Source organism: Leopardus geoffroyi, chromosome C2 (assembly GCF_018350155.1).
Source record: "Leopardus geoffroyi isolate Oge1 chromosome C2, O.geoffroyi_Oge1_pat1.0, whole genome shotgun sequence".
Lineage (NCBI taxonomy): Eukaryota > Metazoa > Chordata > Mammalia > Carnivora > Felidae > Leopardus > Leopardus geoffroyi.
Genome location: NC_059333.1, coordinates 70,647,802 through 70,666,056, shown reverse-complemented (window position 1 = coordinate 70,666,056; position 18,255 = coordinate 70,647,802). Strand labels below are relative to the sequence as shown.

The following is an 18,255-nucleotide window of genomic DNA, read 5'->3' as shown; positions in this document are numbered from 1 at the left end:
AGGTCCCAATTTTTCATCTCTAGTTAGCAGGAAGGGGACCTTTTCATTCACTAAACACTTAAAAAGTGCGTCCTAGGGGCCCCCCGGGTAGCTCAGTCAGTTAAGTGTCCGACTTCAGCTCAGGTCATGATCTCGTGGTTCATGAGTTCGAGACCCGCGTTAGTCTCTGTGCTGACAACTCAGAGCCTGGAGCCTGGAGCCTGCTTTGGATTCTGTGTCTCCCGCTCTCTCTCTGCCCCTCCCCTGCTTGTGTGCGTGTGCTCTCTCTCTCTCCCTCTCTCTCCCCCCAAAATAAATAAAAACGTTAAAAAAAAAAAATGTTCATCCTATATGGTCAGCATAGTACCAGGTTAGTTTTATGTCCCCAGTAAATGTGTTTCATGTCTTGCAAATCAAGTGGCCACATACTTGGATTTGTAAGATCCTGCTCATGGCAGGCCTGCCCACTCTGACCCCATTTTTTTCTCTTATTTGGATGTGGCCTATGGGAAAGCCCCTAGCTTCCTAGCTTCCTTGCTGAGGTCCCATTCTTTGTTGTGTTTTTTTAGATTTTATTTATTTATTTTCTTAGAGCAGCGTTAGGGTCACAGCAAAACTGAGAGGATTTCTCACATGGCCTCTTGCCCCTATATGTGCTTCTGGTCCCCATTCTGTACCTCTCCTTTCAGAGCCCTCGAAAACAAAGACAGCCATGCCTCTTGGCTGAAAACAGGCTCACTTCTCTGGTTTTCCTCGGAGTTCTTCTCCTGGCTTTGCCAACATACCCAACTCTGTCTCTTTGCTCCCTTTCTGAGTGCTGGAGAGGTAGCCTTGACAGGCAGGAGCTGTCAGGTTCTGATATTTGGGTGTTTCCAACACATGAGTATGCTGGGCTACTCTGGACGCTGCCCTTGCAAAGGCAGGTTTTCACCCTGCAGTTGGCAAAATGTCCACTTCCTCAACTTCCAAACAGCTGCAGCTCTAATGCCTCCAGAGGTTTAGAGTCTTTGGAAATCCCCCAAGGAGTGTCTCAGCCTCAGATTTACATAAGTTCTCATTGTCTGTCAGGCGGATGTTATGCCCAGGAAAGACCATGGGAATTGTGGATATAGAAAAATCACATCGCCAGGCTTAAAATGAAAATGGGATTATATGTGGTTGCATTTGATGGATTTAGGGCAGAATGTTCTTTAAGGATTTTTAGGATAGCAACTCCACTGTTGCAGAGGCAAGGCCTGGCTTCTTCGCTTCGTTGTAGGGAAGGGTTGCTTCAGCAGGGCGAGTAGTATTTGTCAGCAGGCTGGATTGATGGGCAGGATGGAAGGAAAATGTGACACTGACTTCCAGAAAATATCTAATCAGGCCAGGCAACTCAGTCTGGCTACTGGACAAGGCTAGCGCCAGCCTTTTACCCCAGAAGTATTCCTTTATATTAAAGCTTGAGGACTGGCAAAGCTTTCCAAAAGTTTAGATGACGAATTGTGGGCGTTTGGTACCTCTCTGATGCCAGCTTTATAGTTTGTCTGGTGAGATTTTCCATTTTTTTATTTTTCTCTTTTAAATACCAACTTTCACAATAAACAAAGGAAATTCTATCGCACACACAAGCTGAGTTTTGATTTAGCACACCAGCTTCCAATGATAAAGACAGGAAATGCAGTGTTGAAAACTAAAGGCTGTGTCCTAAGCTCGCCTCCCTGTGACCAGGCTGTCCCCTAGGTCCCAAGCTCTCGGGACTCAGAAAAGGAGGCGGCTGTGGGGACCCTGTGTGGGTGTCAGCTCACATCACCACGGTCGGGGCAGTTTTGCCATGGTAAGAACCAGTACCTGGTTTCTGAATAGGTTGGTGTCTTCCTTAAGATGGGAAAGGGGAAACCAGGCCTCACTGCACGGTGTACACATCATCCTTCGGCAGCTCTCCCGGTCGTGAACTTGCTCTTACCTCCCTGCAGCAAGAGCAGATGTCAGTCCTGCCTTGCTCTATACCTGGCTGTGAAGAAGTTACTGTCCACTCTCCAGTTAGTTGTGCGTTTTTGTTCTACTGTGTGCCCCCATTTACCTGTGCCTTTTCGTCAGGCGTGTCTTAGTGAACGTGCCCTCATTATGTGTCTCGTGTATACAGAGAGGGTCTACTGTGTGCAGCCTCAGAGAGGGCCACATGCCCAACAATGAGTGCTTTTTGACAACAAGGAGATACTTCTTTGTCATCCATGAAATGAGCATGGCCCACATGCCCAGAGCTGGACAAGCCAAGTAGATACACATGTAGAAAATAAGGCCCTAAAGGGAAGGAGGTAGCAAGCCAGAGAGGCACATTCCTCTACCCAGCTCTGTCTCCTGTGGTGATGGCCTGGTGACTGGTGACCTGAAGCACTTCAGCATGCATGTATTGAGCACTATGTGTGACCATCCCTGTGCAAGGTGCTGAAGCCCCAGAGATGAGTAAGCCCCAAGAAATGGCCAGTGTAGTGGGGACACAGGAAACATAATGACACCACAGTGCCGGGGCAGCAGATTGTCCTCCACACCGACCCTTGGAATAGGTCTGTGGGCAGCAAGCTGTCCTGCCAGAGGAGTGCACAGCCTCCTGTTAGGTCATGTAGACACAGAGCAGACCCAGAGCTGCCTCCGTTGAGACAGGTCTGAGCCTCACGGCTTCCTAAGAAGGACACGATCATGTTTCCTGGCTCAGTGCTGGCTCTCCCCCGCAGTCTGTTAGGACGCAGGCACGGAAGACACCACGGCACCGAGGGTCGTATTTACGGTGGCTGCCGGTGTCGGAGACAGCACCCTGTTTCTTCTGTCTGGGTCCTCTGTCCCATAGCATGCGGTGTGACCTGGAGTACAGAGGCTTGGGGCTGACACAGGGAAGGAGTGGCCAAGGCAGCTAAAAGCGGGCCCCTGAAAGGAGACTTGTACCAGGCACTTTTCAGAAACTGTTCTCAGAGCCTCTTTAAATAGAAAGTTGATGTATCTTGAGGTTTGCAGTGGAGGAGGTCTTGTTTTGTTTCACTGTCTTGTTTTTTCATCTTAGCGGGCAGCTTGTGCAAGCGGAAGACTCCGGAATGTGACAAGGAGACCTCCATCTGCACTGACCTGGACGGTGTCGCCCTGTGCCAGTGCAAGTCAGGCTACTTCCAATTCAACAAGATGGATCACTCCTGCCGAGGTACCAGCAAGTTCCCAAGGGTTCTGTGGCCCGTGCAGGGACAGGGAAGATGTTTTTCTCTGCTCTAGGTGTGACTGTTCTAAACTAGGGGTAACTAGTTCTTGTTATTTTGCTCACAGCAGGATTGAATGCGTTATCTCCTTAGAATAATAGCGTTATCTCTGACCTGCGCAAACGGGTCTGGCCAATCAAATTCAAAGGAAAAGAAGAGAGAATGGAATGCCTATGGCAGTATCTTTTTTTTTTTTTTTTTAGAGGAAGTTAGGAAAATTGTTGTTTTAATTCCCAAAGCTTTATTCTATTGTCTGCTAATCTTTGAAAATGGAAACACAGGCATGGAGTCGGGCCTGTCTCTTTTAGAGGCAGCTGTGGCCTAGTAGACAAAGTACTGCTGAGGCTCAAGAGAATCAGAGCCCGACTCTGCCTCATGGATCATGTATCATCTTGAGCAAGACACTTTGCTTTGCTGCGCCTTGGTTTCCTCTTCTGCAAAATGGGTATGCTGATGCTTCATTGGATATTCTGGGGATTGAAGAAAGCAATGTATATGGAGGTACTTTGAAAGCCATCAGCATTTGCCCTTGTTTTTTACCCAGGATGTGGCTGAATTAATGAGTTCCAGTTTTAAAGGTTTCATGAAGGGTGTGAGGGCAGAAACCTAATCCTGCTAGCCTTGTAGGTGAGACTTAAATCCATTCAGTTTGAACTAAAATGCTCAGTAAATGCATGGCAAGAATACTACTTTAAAGTAAAATTAATTCAAGTCCAGAGCACTGTGTCCCTGACTTACAAACGACTGCTAGAATTTGTAATCACCAGGAAAACTAGCAATATAAAGGCCATGATGTGGCTTTAAGCGTTGTACCACATTAGAATGTGTATGACACAGTTTTCCTGCTTGGCCAACACCCACTGGTGACAGATGTACTGGAATCTGAGTGAAAGTCACATACTGGGGAAAGGTGACCTTGTCATTTATTTCTATCAGGACTTCCCAGTAGAGGGCTCGTTCCATCAGGAGAGGATAAAAATACATTCGGGGCAGTGCTGTCGTCCTGAGCTTCAGACCCTCTGACTTAGGTTTACACACACTGGCTTTGAAAGTGCACCCCCTCTGCTCCACACGCAAGCCCTGCGGTGGGCTTTGAAGGGGAGGCTGACCCCGTGTGCCGGCCAGCAGTCCCGAGGCACGACGGCCTTGCAGTGCTTTCCAGCACATGTCCGTCTGCCCCTGTGATACAAAGAGATGATGCTTCCTAGTTCCCTCTTACCTGGTTTCATGCCATGTGTTCCTGGCCCTTCTTGGAAACTGGGGCATTGAGTCCCGCGGCACGTGGGAAGGTGACCTCTGCTAAAATCCATGTGCTGGGGCGCTGTGTAGCTGGCAGGAGGGAAGGCAAAGTGGGCAGAAGTGGAGCGCACGGGAGTGGTGGCACCGGCGTGTGGAGTCTCTGGAGTTTCCCACAGCCTCAAGGACAGCCAGCCCTGCCACCTCTGCTTCTCGCTGGCCCCAGCCACTTGCCTTTGTTTCCAAGTCAGCAATTTAATCGTGTCGCTTACAGAGTAGCATTAGCAATAGCAAGGCTGTCAGAGACTTTCCAAATGCAGGGATACAGGCTTCAGCAACCTTATGTTTATGAGGTAATGACCTAAGATGCAGCATAAAGAAACCTTGGTCAGCTTTCGGGCTTTTTGCCAAGGCCCCACAAAGCCTCGGTTTCTGCAGTATCCTTGTCGCTTAGATTTTCATCCGTCAGATGAAAGCCTCTGATGAATGGCTTCGGCAGCTCCTTGGGCACAGCCCCGTTGGCCGGGTTCTGATGGATTGTAGTGACATCTTCTGGCCATTAGTGCTGGAGCACTGGGGTATTTAAAATAAGTCCCTGGGGAGCATGGCTGGCTCAGTCCAACTGACACTTAATTTCAGCTACAGTCATGATCTTCCAGTTCCTGAGATCCAGCCGCTTTGGGCTCTGTGTTGACAGCTCAGAGCCTGCCTGGGATCCTCTCTCTGCTTTTCCCCCACTCGTGCTCTCTCTCTCTATCTCTCTCAAAATAAATAAACACATTTTTTTCTTTAAAAAAGTCCCCTTTTGGTCACTTCACATCCAAGGTCAGTCCCCAGATAAATAGGGAAGAGAGGTATGTAGGTGAGTTTTCTAAATCTGTACATTAGCAGGACTCTATTGTTCTCTGTTGTACATACGTATGCACTTCTTAATGTCTCCCATGAAATATCTTCACAGTGTCTTTACCATACGTTCAAAGCATCATACAAAATTGAAGTAGGTGTCCTTCCCATAGGTGTCTTAGCTTCCTTCTGCCATGCAGGCCTCTTTCTCTCACCAGGCAGCAGGTGCCTTGAGAGCCAGAACTGTGTTTGGAATATGCTTAGCACATTGTGGGGTTTAACAAGTGTCTGTTGAATTAACAACTGGATGACAGGGTAGCAAATATGATAGAACACAAATGGCAGAGCTTGGGAACAAGAGAGTCTTGAAGACTCCACCACTTGCTTATTTTATCAAGGGCCAGGAGGCTTGAATTGGCTTATGTTCCATGTCAATAGGGGAAACCCAATCTGGGCATACACACTAGCAGTTGCCACATTTCCATTGTCTCCAGTGCTCCACGGGTCAGTCCTACTAGGGTGTGGAGATGACGATCTGGGTCCCAAGGCGCACTGGAGCTTTCTTTCTAAGAACCCCTAGAACAGCACCAGGCCCACAGTGGCACTCTGTTGTTGGTGAATGACCAAAGGAGCCCATTCGAAGTAAAGAAAAAATATCGTTACACCAGGAAGTCAGGCCACTTCTGAGGCTGAGTGAAAACAGCCCAACCCATCAGCTCACAGCCTGGGCAACAGATGGACGTTACGTCTGGCAGGATGACAGCCACAGGATGGAAAGCTCCCACCCAGCAGAGGAGGGCTGGGTGGGTAGATTTGATGTAAAAACATTTCCGGGAAGAAGTGTTCAGAATAGAACAGACTGCTGTGACATCAGCCTGCCTCAGTGCTGAGATGGATGGGGATGAATCACAGGGAGGCCAGCGGTCCCCGTGGAGCTGCCCTGGAGAAAGAGCCGTGGAGTACCCAGGAGTGGCTTCCCAGCTCCCACAAACCACTGTAGCATGAAGACTGCCAGGGATGGTGCTTTCCGCGCCCAGGGAAGCAGGAGTTCTCAGCTTGTTCCTTAAGAAGGCCCCACCTGAGTAAGGCCAGCAGCGAACTCAGAGGTGTCCCAAGATGTGGTGAAGGGGCTCGTTCCTCCTCCCCTAAATGGAATATGATCATGCCCTACTTTGTTGCAAAAAAGATCGGAAGCACCTACTAAAAAGCCTAAACTTAAACTAAATAAGGTTTAATTTAAAAGATAAATTAGGTTGATGTGGAAATAAAGCTACTACTTTGCTGAAGCTAGAGGAAAGTGAATATGCAGAAAGATATGCTATGAAGTCCTGCATGTTTGCTAAAGGTAGGCCACTCGTTCAAGTTCTGAGCTTTCTGGACACTGAGGCAAAGAGAGAAATACAGTTTTAGAGAGAGTCAGGGTTCATAAAACAAAGTACAGTCGTTCAGAAGCATCCCCATCTTTGTAGGCCCCAAGGCCCAAGAGAAATTTCTTTGGGGCGTCCTCATCAAGAGGTTACTGTGTGGTGTTGTGGCAGTGTGGCCCGTGACATCCTGCAGTAGATACTGGGGGCCTTCCCAGGGCTGCTGCTTATAATAGCCCTTACTACAAGAGGATGGAGCTCAGGAAAAGTGGTTCTGTGGAGCCAAAACAGCACAGTTCAGGGTGACAACTCTAATGATCTGCTATAGAAGAATTGCGGATTATTTAGAGCAGTGTTTTCTGAACCATTCTATGAAACTCTAGTGGTATCTCAATAATCTAGGACAACAAAATAGATGCTAGAAGCATTTAGCGTCTAACATTAAAAACAGAAGGAAGCGGGCACCTGGGTGGCTCAGTCGGTTGACATCCAACTCTTGATTTCGGCTCAGGTCATGATCCCAGGGTCATGGGATCGAGCCCCGTGTCCAGCTCTGCACTGAGCATGGAACTTGCCTAAGATTCTTTCTCTCTCTCCCTCTGCCCCCTCTCCCCTGCTCACACAGTCTCTCTCTCTAAAAATAAAAAATTAAATTAAAAATTAAACAGAAGGAAGAACAGCATTGGGCACATCTACGTAAGTTAATATTATTACACACTAATTATTACACGTAACAGAGGATGCAGGACGCCTGTGAGAGACCTCCTGTCCCAGCCCACAGGGCATGCATCCCCTGATCCGTGCATGCTGCCGACACTCACATCTTACCATTAGCGTGTGTGCTGTCTGTCCAGGGATTGCTGCTCTATGCTGTGTACCTTTTCTTATCTGTCATCTTTTATGCAGTATATCGTACATTATTCATGAATCAAATTCCTATCACTTCTTGCAGCAATGAATTTGACTATGAGGCCATTTTTTATTGTCTGCTTCCATCCAAGCATGCGTTATAGCTCATGCTGTTCTGTCAGCTTATTGTAGTATTCCATGATCAAATAAATTCAGGAACTGCTGATCCCCAGGAATGGCTGGGCCACAGCCCTTCAGTCCATGAACAGCAGCACCAGAGGGTTCAAAGTTATGTTCTTGGATGATGTGCTGATTAGCACTCATCTAGATACGTCTAAAATCCCCTGCACAGACGGTAGGGTGAGCTCCACCCTGATCATGTCCCAGAGGATGTCACAGCTCCTACTTCCTCTTGGAAGGGGTCAGTGAGGGCAGCAGCAGGTTAAAGGTTTGACTTACATTAAAGAAACCAAAGCATTTGTCTGTGTGTATGTGGAAGAATGTAACACAGGGACCACAGAAAGCTTCCAAAAATAATTACATTTGTTGGATAATAATTATAACTACAAACATTTATTTGGTGATGACTATGTGCCAGGCACTGTGCTAAACCATTCACATGCCTTATTTTATTTATTTAATTCCTTCCAAGAAACTACAAGGTAGATACTACTATTGCTGTTATTATCCCCTTTTTTTATAGATGGGAAAGTGAGAGCCACTAAAAGGTTAAGAAAATTCTGTGGTAAAATAAAAGGTTGAGTTGGCAGGTACTAGATAATTCTAAAGCTATTTGTAGGCTTCTGGTTCTAGAATATTCTTGGAGACTTAAAGGGACTGGTGTCTACTAACTGTCAGTTTGGGCCAAAGGAAGTCAAGGGACATATTCATGGATTTCCCTTTTCTCTTTCAGCATGTGAAGATGGATATAGGCTTGAAAATGAAACCTGTATGAGGTAGGCTCTGTGCTCATATATTCTGATGCATTTGTGACAGGCCTTATTTAGAAGTTACTTGGGTAGATTGTCTCCCATTACTTCTTTTGATTTTTGAAAGTAATTCTTGTTCTTTTTCTTTGTTGACTTGCAGTTGCCCATTTGGGCTCGGTGGTCTCAACTGTGGAAACCGTGAGTATGCAATGGTCTGGATTTTCGTGTGGGCAGGGCCAACGTTGTTGTCCTGCACAGGGTGTATGTCTTCCCCTTCCCTTGGTTCCTCTCAGCCCCTATGCTGGGAGGTGTGGGGAAAGTGGAGGGCTCTCCAGGGGCTTCAGGTCTGGCAGAGGAGATGAATACATTCCTGAACAGCCCTGACGGTGGAGTGTTAATACAAGAAGCTAGGGGGCGCCTGGGTGGCGCAGTCGGTTAAGCGTCCAACTTCAGCTCAGGTCACGATCTCGTAGTCCGTGAGTTCGAGCCCCACGTTGGGCTCTGGGCTGGTGGCTCAGAGCCTGGAGCCTGCTTCCGATTCTGTGTCTCCCTCTCTCTCTGCCCCTCCCCCATTCATGCTCTGTCTCTCTCTGTCTCAAAAATAAATAAACGTTAAAAAAATTAAAAAAAAAAAAAAAAAAGCGAGGTGGGAGGCAGGACAGAGCACGCCCAGGAGAATAGAAGAGCTTCCTCAGTATTTCTTGGAGGGGATGGAATTAGACATTTTGGGAGACTTCAACTGGCAGAAGGAGAAGGAGAAGGAATCCAGGCAGAGGGAACAACTTGAAGGTCTTGGGGCAGCCTGGGCTGGTGGTGTTCCAGGGACCATGTGTGTGATGTGGCTGAGGACAGAAGGAGAGGAAGGCAGAGTGGAGGATTAGTTTGGCAGAGGAAAAAGGGACCATGCTGTTCTGGTGTTTGATGGCCAGCCTGAGACTTTCGACTCTAATCAGTATCCATGGTGGAAGCAAGAGTCCAAGAGAAGATAGCAGTTGATCGAGAAAATCGGGTCAGGCTTCAGTAAGGAGGGTGGGTTCTGTTCTTTGAGAAAAGCAGTTGCGACTTATTTAAGGTCACTTTCACTGACATTTTGTGATCCGGAGAGCTGAGAAATGATTGAAGGAAATTCTGGATATGTGATACAATAGGAATAATAACATTCAGTACTTTATTTTAGGATAGCTTTGTCCCTCATTCTATAGATGAATATACCAACAGTCGAAGTTTATTAGACCAAAAGTAGACATGACCTTATTTAATATGTGTAAAAGTGCCCAGTTCCTGTTCCCCAGTAGTATACCTGACATTTTATGTCTTCACTGGTATTTTCTTTGCATATAAAGCTTTCTATTAGAAAGTTTCATTATTGCACTTTCTTTGAGCATAAATAAATAAATAAACTAAAATAATAAAGTAAAACAAATTCAATACTTAACTGACATAAAGCTATGTTGGTGTGCCCAGCGTGGAGCCACTTTCAAGGCCAGAGTCTAGAGACTTAGAATTACATATCCATCTAGGATTACTGGTGATTTGGGGGCATTGGCTTTATCCTGACTGCAAACTAGCAAGAGGTTACAGTAAATAGCCTAAGAGAAAGACTGGGGAAGTATTGCTAAAAGCCAAGATGTATAGAGTCATATAGAACAAAGGGAGGAGTTCACAGAATTAATGTGATTTGGGGTTGTGTGTGTGTGTGTGTGTGTGTGTGTGTGTGTGTTTTAAGTAGTAAGCTGAGGCCATGGAGAGGTAGACAACCCTATCTTATTTAGTAATCCCTAAGGACACCATCATGCCGTAAAACCACTTAAGTACAGATATTCATCATGATGGACCCAAGTCATCACACACCAAATGGTGTTCCATGTTATTATGAACTGTTTTTTACTTACAAAGCTTCTGACACTAAATGTGTCAGGGTTTTCCTCACACCAAGCAATTCTGACATTATCCAGAGTTAGTGTCAGACACTGTCTCTGTGTCCCAGGACTGCCCCTACTTCAGACACCAATCCCAAGTCCAGGCCTCTGGGACTTCTGACCAGCCAACTATAAATCAGAGGTTCCCACGACCCCTTCCTCAGGTTCAGTAATTTGCTAGAACAGCTTACAGAATTTATAGGTACGGTAGAGTTGTATCATGTATGCAAGAAACTTATTTAATGTTACCAGTTTATTATAAAGGATGCAACTCAGGAACAGCCAAACAAAGAGATGCAGAGGCAGGTATAGGGGCAGGTGCTGGAAGCTTCCATGCCCTCCTGGACACACCACCTTCCCCACTCCTTTAAGTGTTCACCACCGCAGAATTTCTCAAAACTTCCTTGTTTAGGGTTTTGGGGGGAGTTCCAGTACGTAGTATCAATAAATGATATCACTGGTCATGGGCCATTGGAGGTTGGAGGTGGGATTTAAGTTCCTCCAGCAACCAGCCCCATCCTTGGAGGGTTACTTCATTAGCATAAACCGAGGTGTGGTTGAGGAAGGCTCCGAATGAATAACAAAAGGTGTGACTCTCACCCCTTTCATCCAGAAATTCCAAGGGTTTTAGAAGCTCTTAGGCTAAGAACCAGGAGTGTAGACCAAATAAAAATTTCTTAGTATATCGCAGTATCACAGGTGTACTCAGTTTAACAAGAGGAGGGAGTTATCATACATTATGCTTTTTAAAAATTATAAAATAGTAAAAATTATTTTTAAATATCAGTGCTTGAAAAAGTGGGCTTCTGAACTCCTCTCTACTTCCTACATGGGATTGGATGCTGTCTGACTCATGAACCACTTAATAAAGCCAATTAGATCTTCAGGAAAAAAAAAAAAGTAGACTTTAGTTTTTTGTTTTTGTTTTTTAATTGAAGTACAGTCAACACGCAATGTCTCAGGTGCACAACATAACGATTCTACAAGTCTATACATAATGCTGTGCTCACCACAAGTGTAGCGACCATCTGTCACCATCCATCACTATTACAATACCATTGATTATATTCCCTATGCTGGACCTTTTATTCCTGTGACCTATCCATTCCGTAACTGGGGGCTTCAGGGTTTTTTTGTTTTTTGTTTTTTGTGGGTTTTTTTGTTTTGTTGTTGTGTTTTGGTTTGGTTTTTTTTTTTTTTTTTTTTTGGTTTTGTTTGTTTTGGTTTTTTGTTTTGTTTTGTTTTCTGGGTTTGTTTTTGTTTTTTTTGTCTTTGTTTTTTGTTTTTTCTGAGGTTTGTTGGCCTATGTAAAACTGTGGATAGCAGTATATGTCCCTTTATAAAAATCGCTATTTAGACGAGCTTTGTCAACTGGGTTCAGGATCTTTATGCTTGTGTTCAGGAAGGTATCTGTGCTTTACAGGGGCTGCCTGGGGTGCAGAATTATCTTTGTTCACTTTCTAGTGTGAATCTCACTCCTCACTTAAAACCAGAACCAAGCCATAGAACACTCTTAAATTGATCAGAGAATGGAGTAGCCTGCACACGAAAATAGACAGAAGAAAGCCTAGAACTTTCAGCGTAGAAAGAGGAGGCTAAATAGTCAGACAAAACATTTACGATAATTTGAGACGTGTTCACCAAATGCTAGAATACTAGAACTAAAGAGTACATATAGTTCTTTAGAAGAGATGGTTTAGAGCTAACAGTGGCGATTGCACCACGAGCCTGTAAACCTTATTCTAAGACACTGTAAGTATTAGAAAAGGAGAAGCTTTAGATAATGTCATAGAGGGTGGTTTTAGAATAATTTGAGGGAAGGAGGAAGGCTCAAGATACAGTAGAGTTGTATCACATGTGCAAGAAACTTATTTGAATAGAACCCCATCAGATGGCAAAGGGAGAATGAGGAAAGCAGGTGAGGAGTGTGGAGATGTGGCTGGCTCTGGGGTTAAGCCAGGGAGCAGGAAGTAGGAGACGCCATCTGCCACATCCTTCTGGCGTCTCCTGGCCCTGACAGGCCTCTCAGGAGCCAGTACTTCAAACCCCGTTTGCTCAAACAGCTCCCTAAATAGGCTTTACCAGAAAATGCTTTGATTTCTCAGTGAGTGGAAGAGTGATCCAAGGAGGGAAAATGGATATAGGGGAAAGCCCCATAAAGGGTTGGGGAAAGGGATGTAAACTGTAGGGCATTGTTCTGAGTGGCATTCAGTGATTTTTTTCTTCAGAGATCATTAAAGACTATACAGGTCTGGAGATGATATACCCGTATATCCATTGATTGTTCTGTAAGTTCCTGTGTCTCTCCCTTATGTCTGTGGGGTCTTGGAAGTAGCCAGGATATTTCTCTCTGATCCTGAGACTTCTTTTCCTTCCGCTTTCATCCAAGTTGTTATCATTATGTCCAGCAGAGGGCAGGCTTCTGTCTGGATGACCCGCTTCCAGCCACCTTGTGTTAGTGACTTGTTAACTCCTTGATGGTGTGTGAATATCACTGTACGATTTTGATATCTATTTTAGTGTTGCAAAGCAGTCAATAGTGGCTGATAATAAATAGCACCTCCCACCTATCCCTTTGTTTGAGATCTCAGGTCGGCCCTCAGTGTTGGTTAAGGAATGGGAACACCTGAATTTCATCCCCATTTGTGGTGATGGCACCTTGTGGAATCTGGCTCGTCACTCAATGTTTTGTGCCAAATAACAGCACTCTGACCACTCACTGCTGTCACTTCTGCTCTCACCACCAATGACAGTGAGTGCCTTCTTGGGGCTGGGGTTTAGGCTGGATTCTTTGCAGGCAAGAAATGCTTCTCTATGCAGACTTCTTGGGGCCCATGATCTAGCCAAGCTCAATGAGATGGAGAGCTCAGCTTTGTTTAGCCAAGTCTTGAGATTCCCTCACTCCTACGTTTCTGAAAGTCATCCCACGCCACTACATTCTGGGTTTAGGCATAACCTATGACCTGCCTTTCTGAAAGTTTCTGTTAGCTTCTGAGTTATGTGCAGATTCCACTTCTTGCTCCTCACAGAGAATATTCTTCAAGCTGGAGAGGTCAGGACAAGACTTTCTTGCAAACCCCGTTCGTCTCAGAGGTAGCACGGGCCCAGCAGCACCTGGTAGGGCCACCTGCACCCCCTGCATTCACCCTTCAGCTCAAGTCTGCACCTGTCACTGTACTTCTTTTTATTTTCTTCCGTGTCCAATAAACAGACACCTGTTCACACCACAGATCCTAACAATTCTGCCTTCTAGCTCTTATACTGGCCTCAGAATGATCTTACAAACTGTCAACAGAGATGCCCCTGCTTCCCCTTCTGCTCCACCTTTTCTCAGGTGCCCTCATTTCCTCCTTTGCTTGGATTTTACACGGGCTCCTCCCATGCCATCTTGGTTTGCTTCACCTCTTTTCTCTTTTTAAGATAAATTAATTTTGTTTTTTCGTAATATAAAATAACACATACCCGTTAATTTTCATTTTTTAACTCAAGTTAATTAGAAAATAGAAGTTGAGGGAAGAAGGAAACTACAATAACCACTCTCATCACCTACTAAACTGCACTGTCAATACCCTGGCATCTACCCTTGCTACTAAGCATGGCTCACAGGACCTGCAGTGCCAGCCTCCCCCAGGAGCTTGTTGGAAATGTAGAATTTCAGGCCTCTCCACTCCAGACCTATGGAATCAGAATCTGAATTTTAACCAGACCCCTCAATGTGATTAATATGCAGATTTATACACATATTAAAGTTTGAGAAGCACTGGTATTATGTATCTTTCCAGAAGTACATATGTGTGCATCTTTCTAACAGAATATACTGTTTTGTAACCTGTTTTTAAGCCTAGTAAGCTGTGCAGTGTTTTCATTTACATCATTTTATAAGGTCACTTTCGATAACTATGATTCTACTCTGCAGATACACCATTCCCCTCTTACTACCTCTTTAATGTCTTTTTTTATATTCCCATCCTCTAAGCCATTTTTCTATTTTGTGGTTCTTGTCACTTTGCGATTATAGAACTCGCATAATTTTCCTAGATTACCTTTGTCTGGCTGCAGACGTTTTTACCCATCCCTCTTATATGTTCACAACGTGCCTTAAAAAAATTTTTTTTAGGGGCGCCTGGGTGGCTCAGTCGGTTGAGCGTCTGACTTCGGCTCAGGTCATGATCTTGCGGTTCGTGAGTTCAAGCCCCGCGTCGGGCTCTGTGCTGATGGCTCAGAGCCTGGAGCCTGTTTCGGATTCTGTGTCTCCCTCTCTCTGACCCTCCCCCGTTCATGCTCTCTTTCTGTCTCAAAAATAAATAAACATCAAAAAAAAATTTTTTTTTAATTTTTTTTTAATGTTTATTTATTTTTGAGAGAGAGAGAGAGAGAGAAAGACAGGGCGTGAGTGGGGGAGGGGCAGAGAGAGAGGGAGACACAGAATCAGAAGCAGGCCCCAGGCTCTGAGCTGTCAGCACAGAGCCCAACGCGGGGCTCGAACCCATGAGCCATGAGATCATGACCTGAGCCAAAGTTGGACACTTAACAGACTGAGCTCACCAAGTGCCCCTCACAACATGCCTTTTTGTAGGGCATTCTTTCTGTTCAAAGGTCCTGTGTTCCTTCAGCAGAGACTCCTTCCCCACCAACCTCCTAGCATGGCCAGCAAGGATTTAGAGCCTGTTTTCCCCACATATGAACCTCTTTCTCTGCTTCCAGTGAAACCAGAACATTCAACTTAAAGATCTACATGGTCTTCCCACCCATCCCACCATCTGGTGACCAATGTATAAAGTATCTTGTAGTGCATTCACTGTATTATTACACTAGGCTTTAAAAAGATTCACACCAGTGGAAATGCTGTGTGTTGGCAGGAGTCAGTTACTCATAACAAACATCCAGGATGACAGCACTAAACTGCTTAGGAACGAAAAAAGATAATTAATTGTCCAGAAGTCATCTGGAAATTTCATTCTCCTTGAAGCCAACATCTCACGCAATCTTGACTGACCTCACTCAGTGTCAGAACAGAAAGGAAGCAGGGCTTGGGAGAGGGGAATATTGCTCTGTATCTCCTCTTGGGTGTGGCCACATACAGCCTATAGATGTGAGAAAGACACATTTTACAAGCTACAGACAAGAAAAAGAATGCTGTGAACAGAGATTCTGAAGGCAAGAGGAATGGAAAGATTTAAAAGGCAAAATTTTAACCATGCATTACTAATGAGCTCAGTGAGGGGGAACATGGGGATAGCTGAAGGAATTTTTAAATACAACAATGTGGCCACCTAGAAAAGTCTGTAATGGACTCAAGAGTTTTAAAAGAAGGTGTACTGGTTGGTTCAATTCTGACACTATTTGTGACGTGTGTGTTTTTTCCATGCCACCAAGCACTTAACTCACTTCTGACATGATCTACCTGGAGACAGCATCAGATCCCACATGTTAAAGGCTCGATCCCATAAGACCGTCTCCCCTTCCTCATCAGATGCCAACTGCAAGTCTGAGTGCCTGTTACCTACACTTCTGACCAACCAGCTGTGGATCAGTGTTCCCACAATACCCTCCGTGGGTTGCATTAATTTGCTAGAGTGGCTCACAGAACTCAAATAGTGTACTCACTAGATCACCAGTTTATTATAAAAGGATGTAAGTCATGAACAGCCAGATGGAAGAGGCACACAGAGCAAGGCCCAAGGGAAGGTTGGGGAGTTTTTCTATGTTCTCTCCCAGGGAGCCACTCTCCCCAGCTCTCTGCATGTTCATCTGCCCAGAAGCTCTGTGAACTCTGTCTTTTTGGATTGATATGGAGGCTTCATTACATCAGCATGATTGACTAAGTCATTGGCCATTGATGAATTCAACCTCCAGCCCCTCTCCCCTCCCCGGAGGTCAGGGGACGGGAACCGAAAATTCCAACCCTCTAATCACATGGTTGATTCTCCTGGCAACCAGCCCTCCATCCTCAGGCACTTTCCAAAAGTTACCTCTTTAATATAACAAAAGACACCTTTCTGTTCTCTTCACTTAGGAAATTCCAAGGGTTTTAAAAACTTTGTGTCAGGAAGGGGTAAGACCAAATATATACTTCTTGTTATAAATCACAGTATCACAGTTGGCTAAGGTTCTTCTGGAGTAAATCAGCCTCACTAGCTTAAGCAACAAAAGACAGCTTAGTGGAAGGATCCTGGGGTGTGTCATGGAATTCCAGGGTCAGAAGGAGTAAGAAGCAGGGAATTGTGGGGAACCACAGCAGCTGGAGCTTAGGGGCTTGCTTTTCAGACTACACATTAACAAGATTCCATCTTTATCTCTCACCTTCACTCTTTGCTGTGTGTGTCCATGTGCAGGCTTTCCCTCCTTCCCAGACAACATGACTGAAAATAGACTCAGCAGGCAGCTTCAAGTACATGTCACCGTTCAGCCATTTTTAAAGAGAAGGCTTGTGTGTGCGCTCTCTCTCTCTCTCTCTCTCTGTCTCTCTCCCTCTCTCTCTCTCTTCACCAAATTGCAAATCCTGGGAAGGAACTGACTGATCCACTTGGATCATGTGTTTACTCCTGGACCAGTCAGCTGTGGCCAGGGATGGTGCTATAAACACAAACGTAACCCACTCTAACCACCCCCGGTGTAACCTGCACATGAGGGGTGTGAACGTTCCCAGAGAAGGGCTGCCTAAACAGTCCTGTAGTAGTTTTCATCCAAATGAGCATATAAACAAGGAGCTACTGATGTAGCTTATAGGAAAGACCAAGCCCACAATGGGCTCCCAACAACGACTGCAGCATCAACCTATGATCAAATTACAAAAAGAATAAAGAAAAGATAGGCTGTAAAATACCAACAAATGTCAAGGAGAAAGTAGAACTAAGAATTCCAAGTTCATCATTCTGGAGAATCTCTTCAAATAGAAAGGATAGGATGGACAAGCCTAAGACGGCACTCATTGCCTTCTGTCTCACCGCAATAAATAAACAGAACACCCACAAAACTGTAAATGTTATATTTGGTGTTTATTCAAACCCCATGCTCTTGTACATCATTATGTGGCCTCATCATAAATCCAAGGTCAGTCTTAAGTTCAAAAGATCTGTTTTAGTTCATGAACTCACTTGATAGCACATATGAGGGAAAAAATTATGGGTTATCTTGTCCATAAGCTCATTACAAGTTCCTGGTAATAAGACCTAACTGCCAAAGAGCATTGAACATATGCTTTAAAAAAGAGGAGGTTGTGTGTGTGTGTGTGAGTGTGTGTGTGTGTGTGTGTGTGTGTGTGTGTGTGTTTGTGTGAATAACATTTGGGAAGTATAGAAAAGCACAAAGAAAGAAGTAGAAGTTTAGCCATGATTTCCCAAGGCATCGATCGCCAACTTCTATGAATGTTTTGGTGGATCCCCTTCCAGCCATTTATGCTCATGTGTGTGAGGTCCTCTGCTTTCAGTACAGTGTTCTTTTCTCTACTGTGCAGTTGAAGCCAGTGCCACCCCACGTCTGGTGTGCAGTCTGGCAGCACCACCATGCCCCGGAATCTTGCCAGAGATCATCTCTCTTCTTGGCCGTACTCCAGACCTACAGAATTCAATCTCTCAGGCTGGGGACCAGGCATCTGTGTTCCCACAAGCCCTCTGGGTGACTCAGATGCACAGGAAAGCTTGAGAAATGCTGGTCTGTACCTTTGCTATTCAAAATGTGCTCTGTGGACCGTTCCTGGACTAGGACAGGAGTAATACGAAACTGGAGAGGGAGCACCTGGGAACGTTTATGTTAATTCGATATGACTGTGACATCCAAGCATGAAAGTTTTATTTTATTTTATACAACCAGTCCACAGGACTCCTTAAAAAATGGAGAAAGGGAAGTTCATGATTGGTGCCTGTAGGGAAAGGCAGGAATTGTCAATGAGGCTGTATTTTTTTATTTGAAAACA

At 45.1% G+C, this 18,255-nt stretch overlaps 1 protein-coding gene across 2 annotated transcripts in view; it reads left to right on the top strand.

Annotated features, from left to right (window-relative positions):
• Positions 1-18,255, top strand: part of HEG1 (heart development protein with EGF like domains 1) — a 90,133-nt gene that overhangs the window by 57,295 nt on the left and 14,583 nt on the right. For both annotated transcript variants that reach the window (XM_045502352.1, XM_045502353.1), the window contains exons 13-15: positions 3,014-3,148; positions 8,406-8,448; positions 8,582-8,619. In XM_045502352.1, coding sequence (XP_045358308.1) covers positions 3,014-3,148; positions 8,406-8,448; positions 8,582-8,619 — 216 coding nt within the window. The remainder of the gene's footprint in view (positions 1-3,013; positions 3,149-8,405; positions 8,449-8,581; positions 8,620-18,255) is intronic.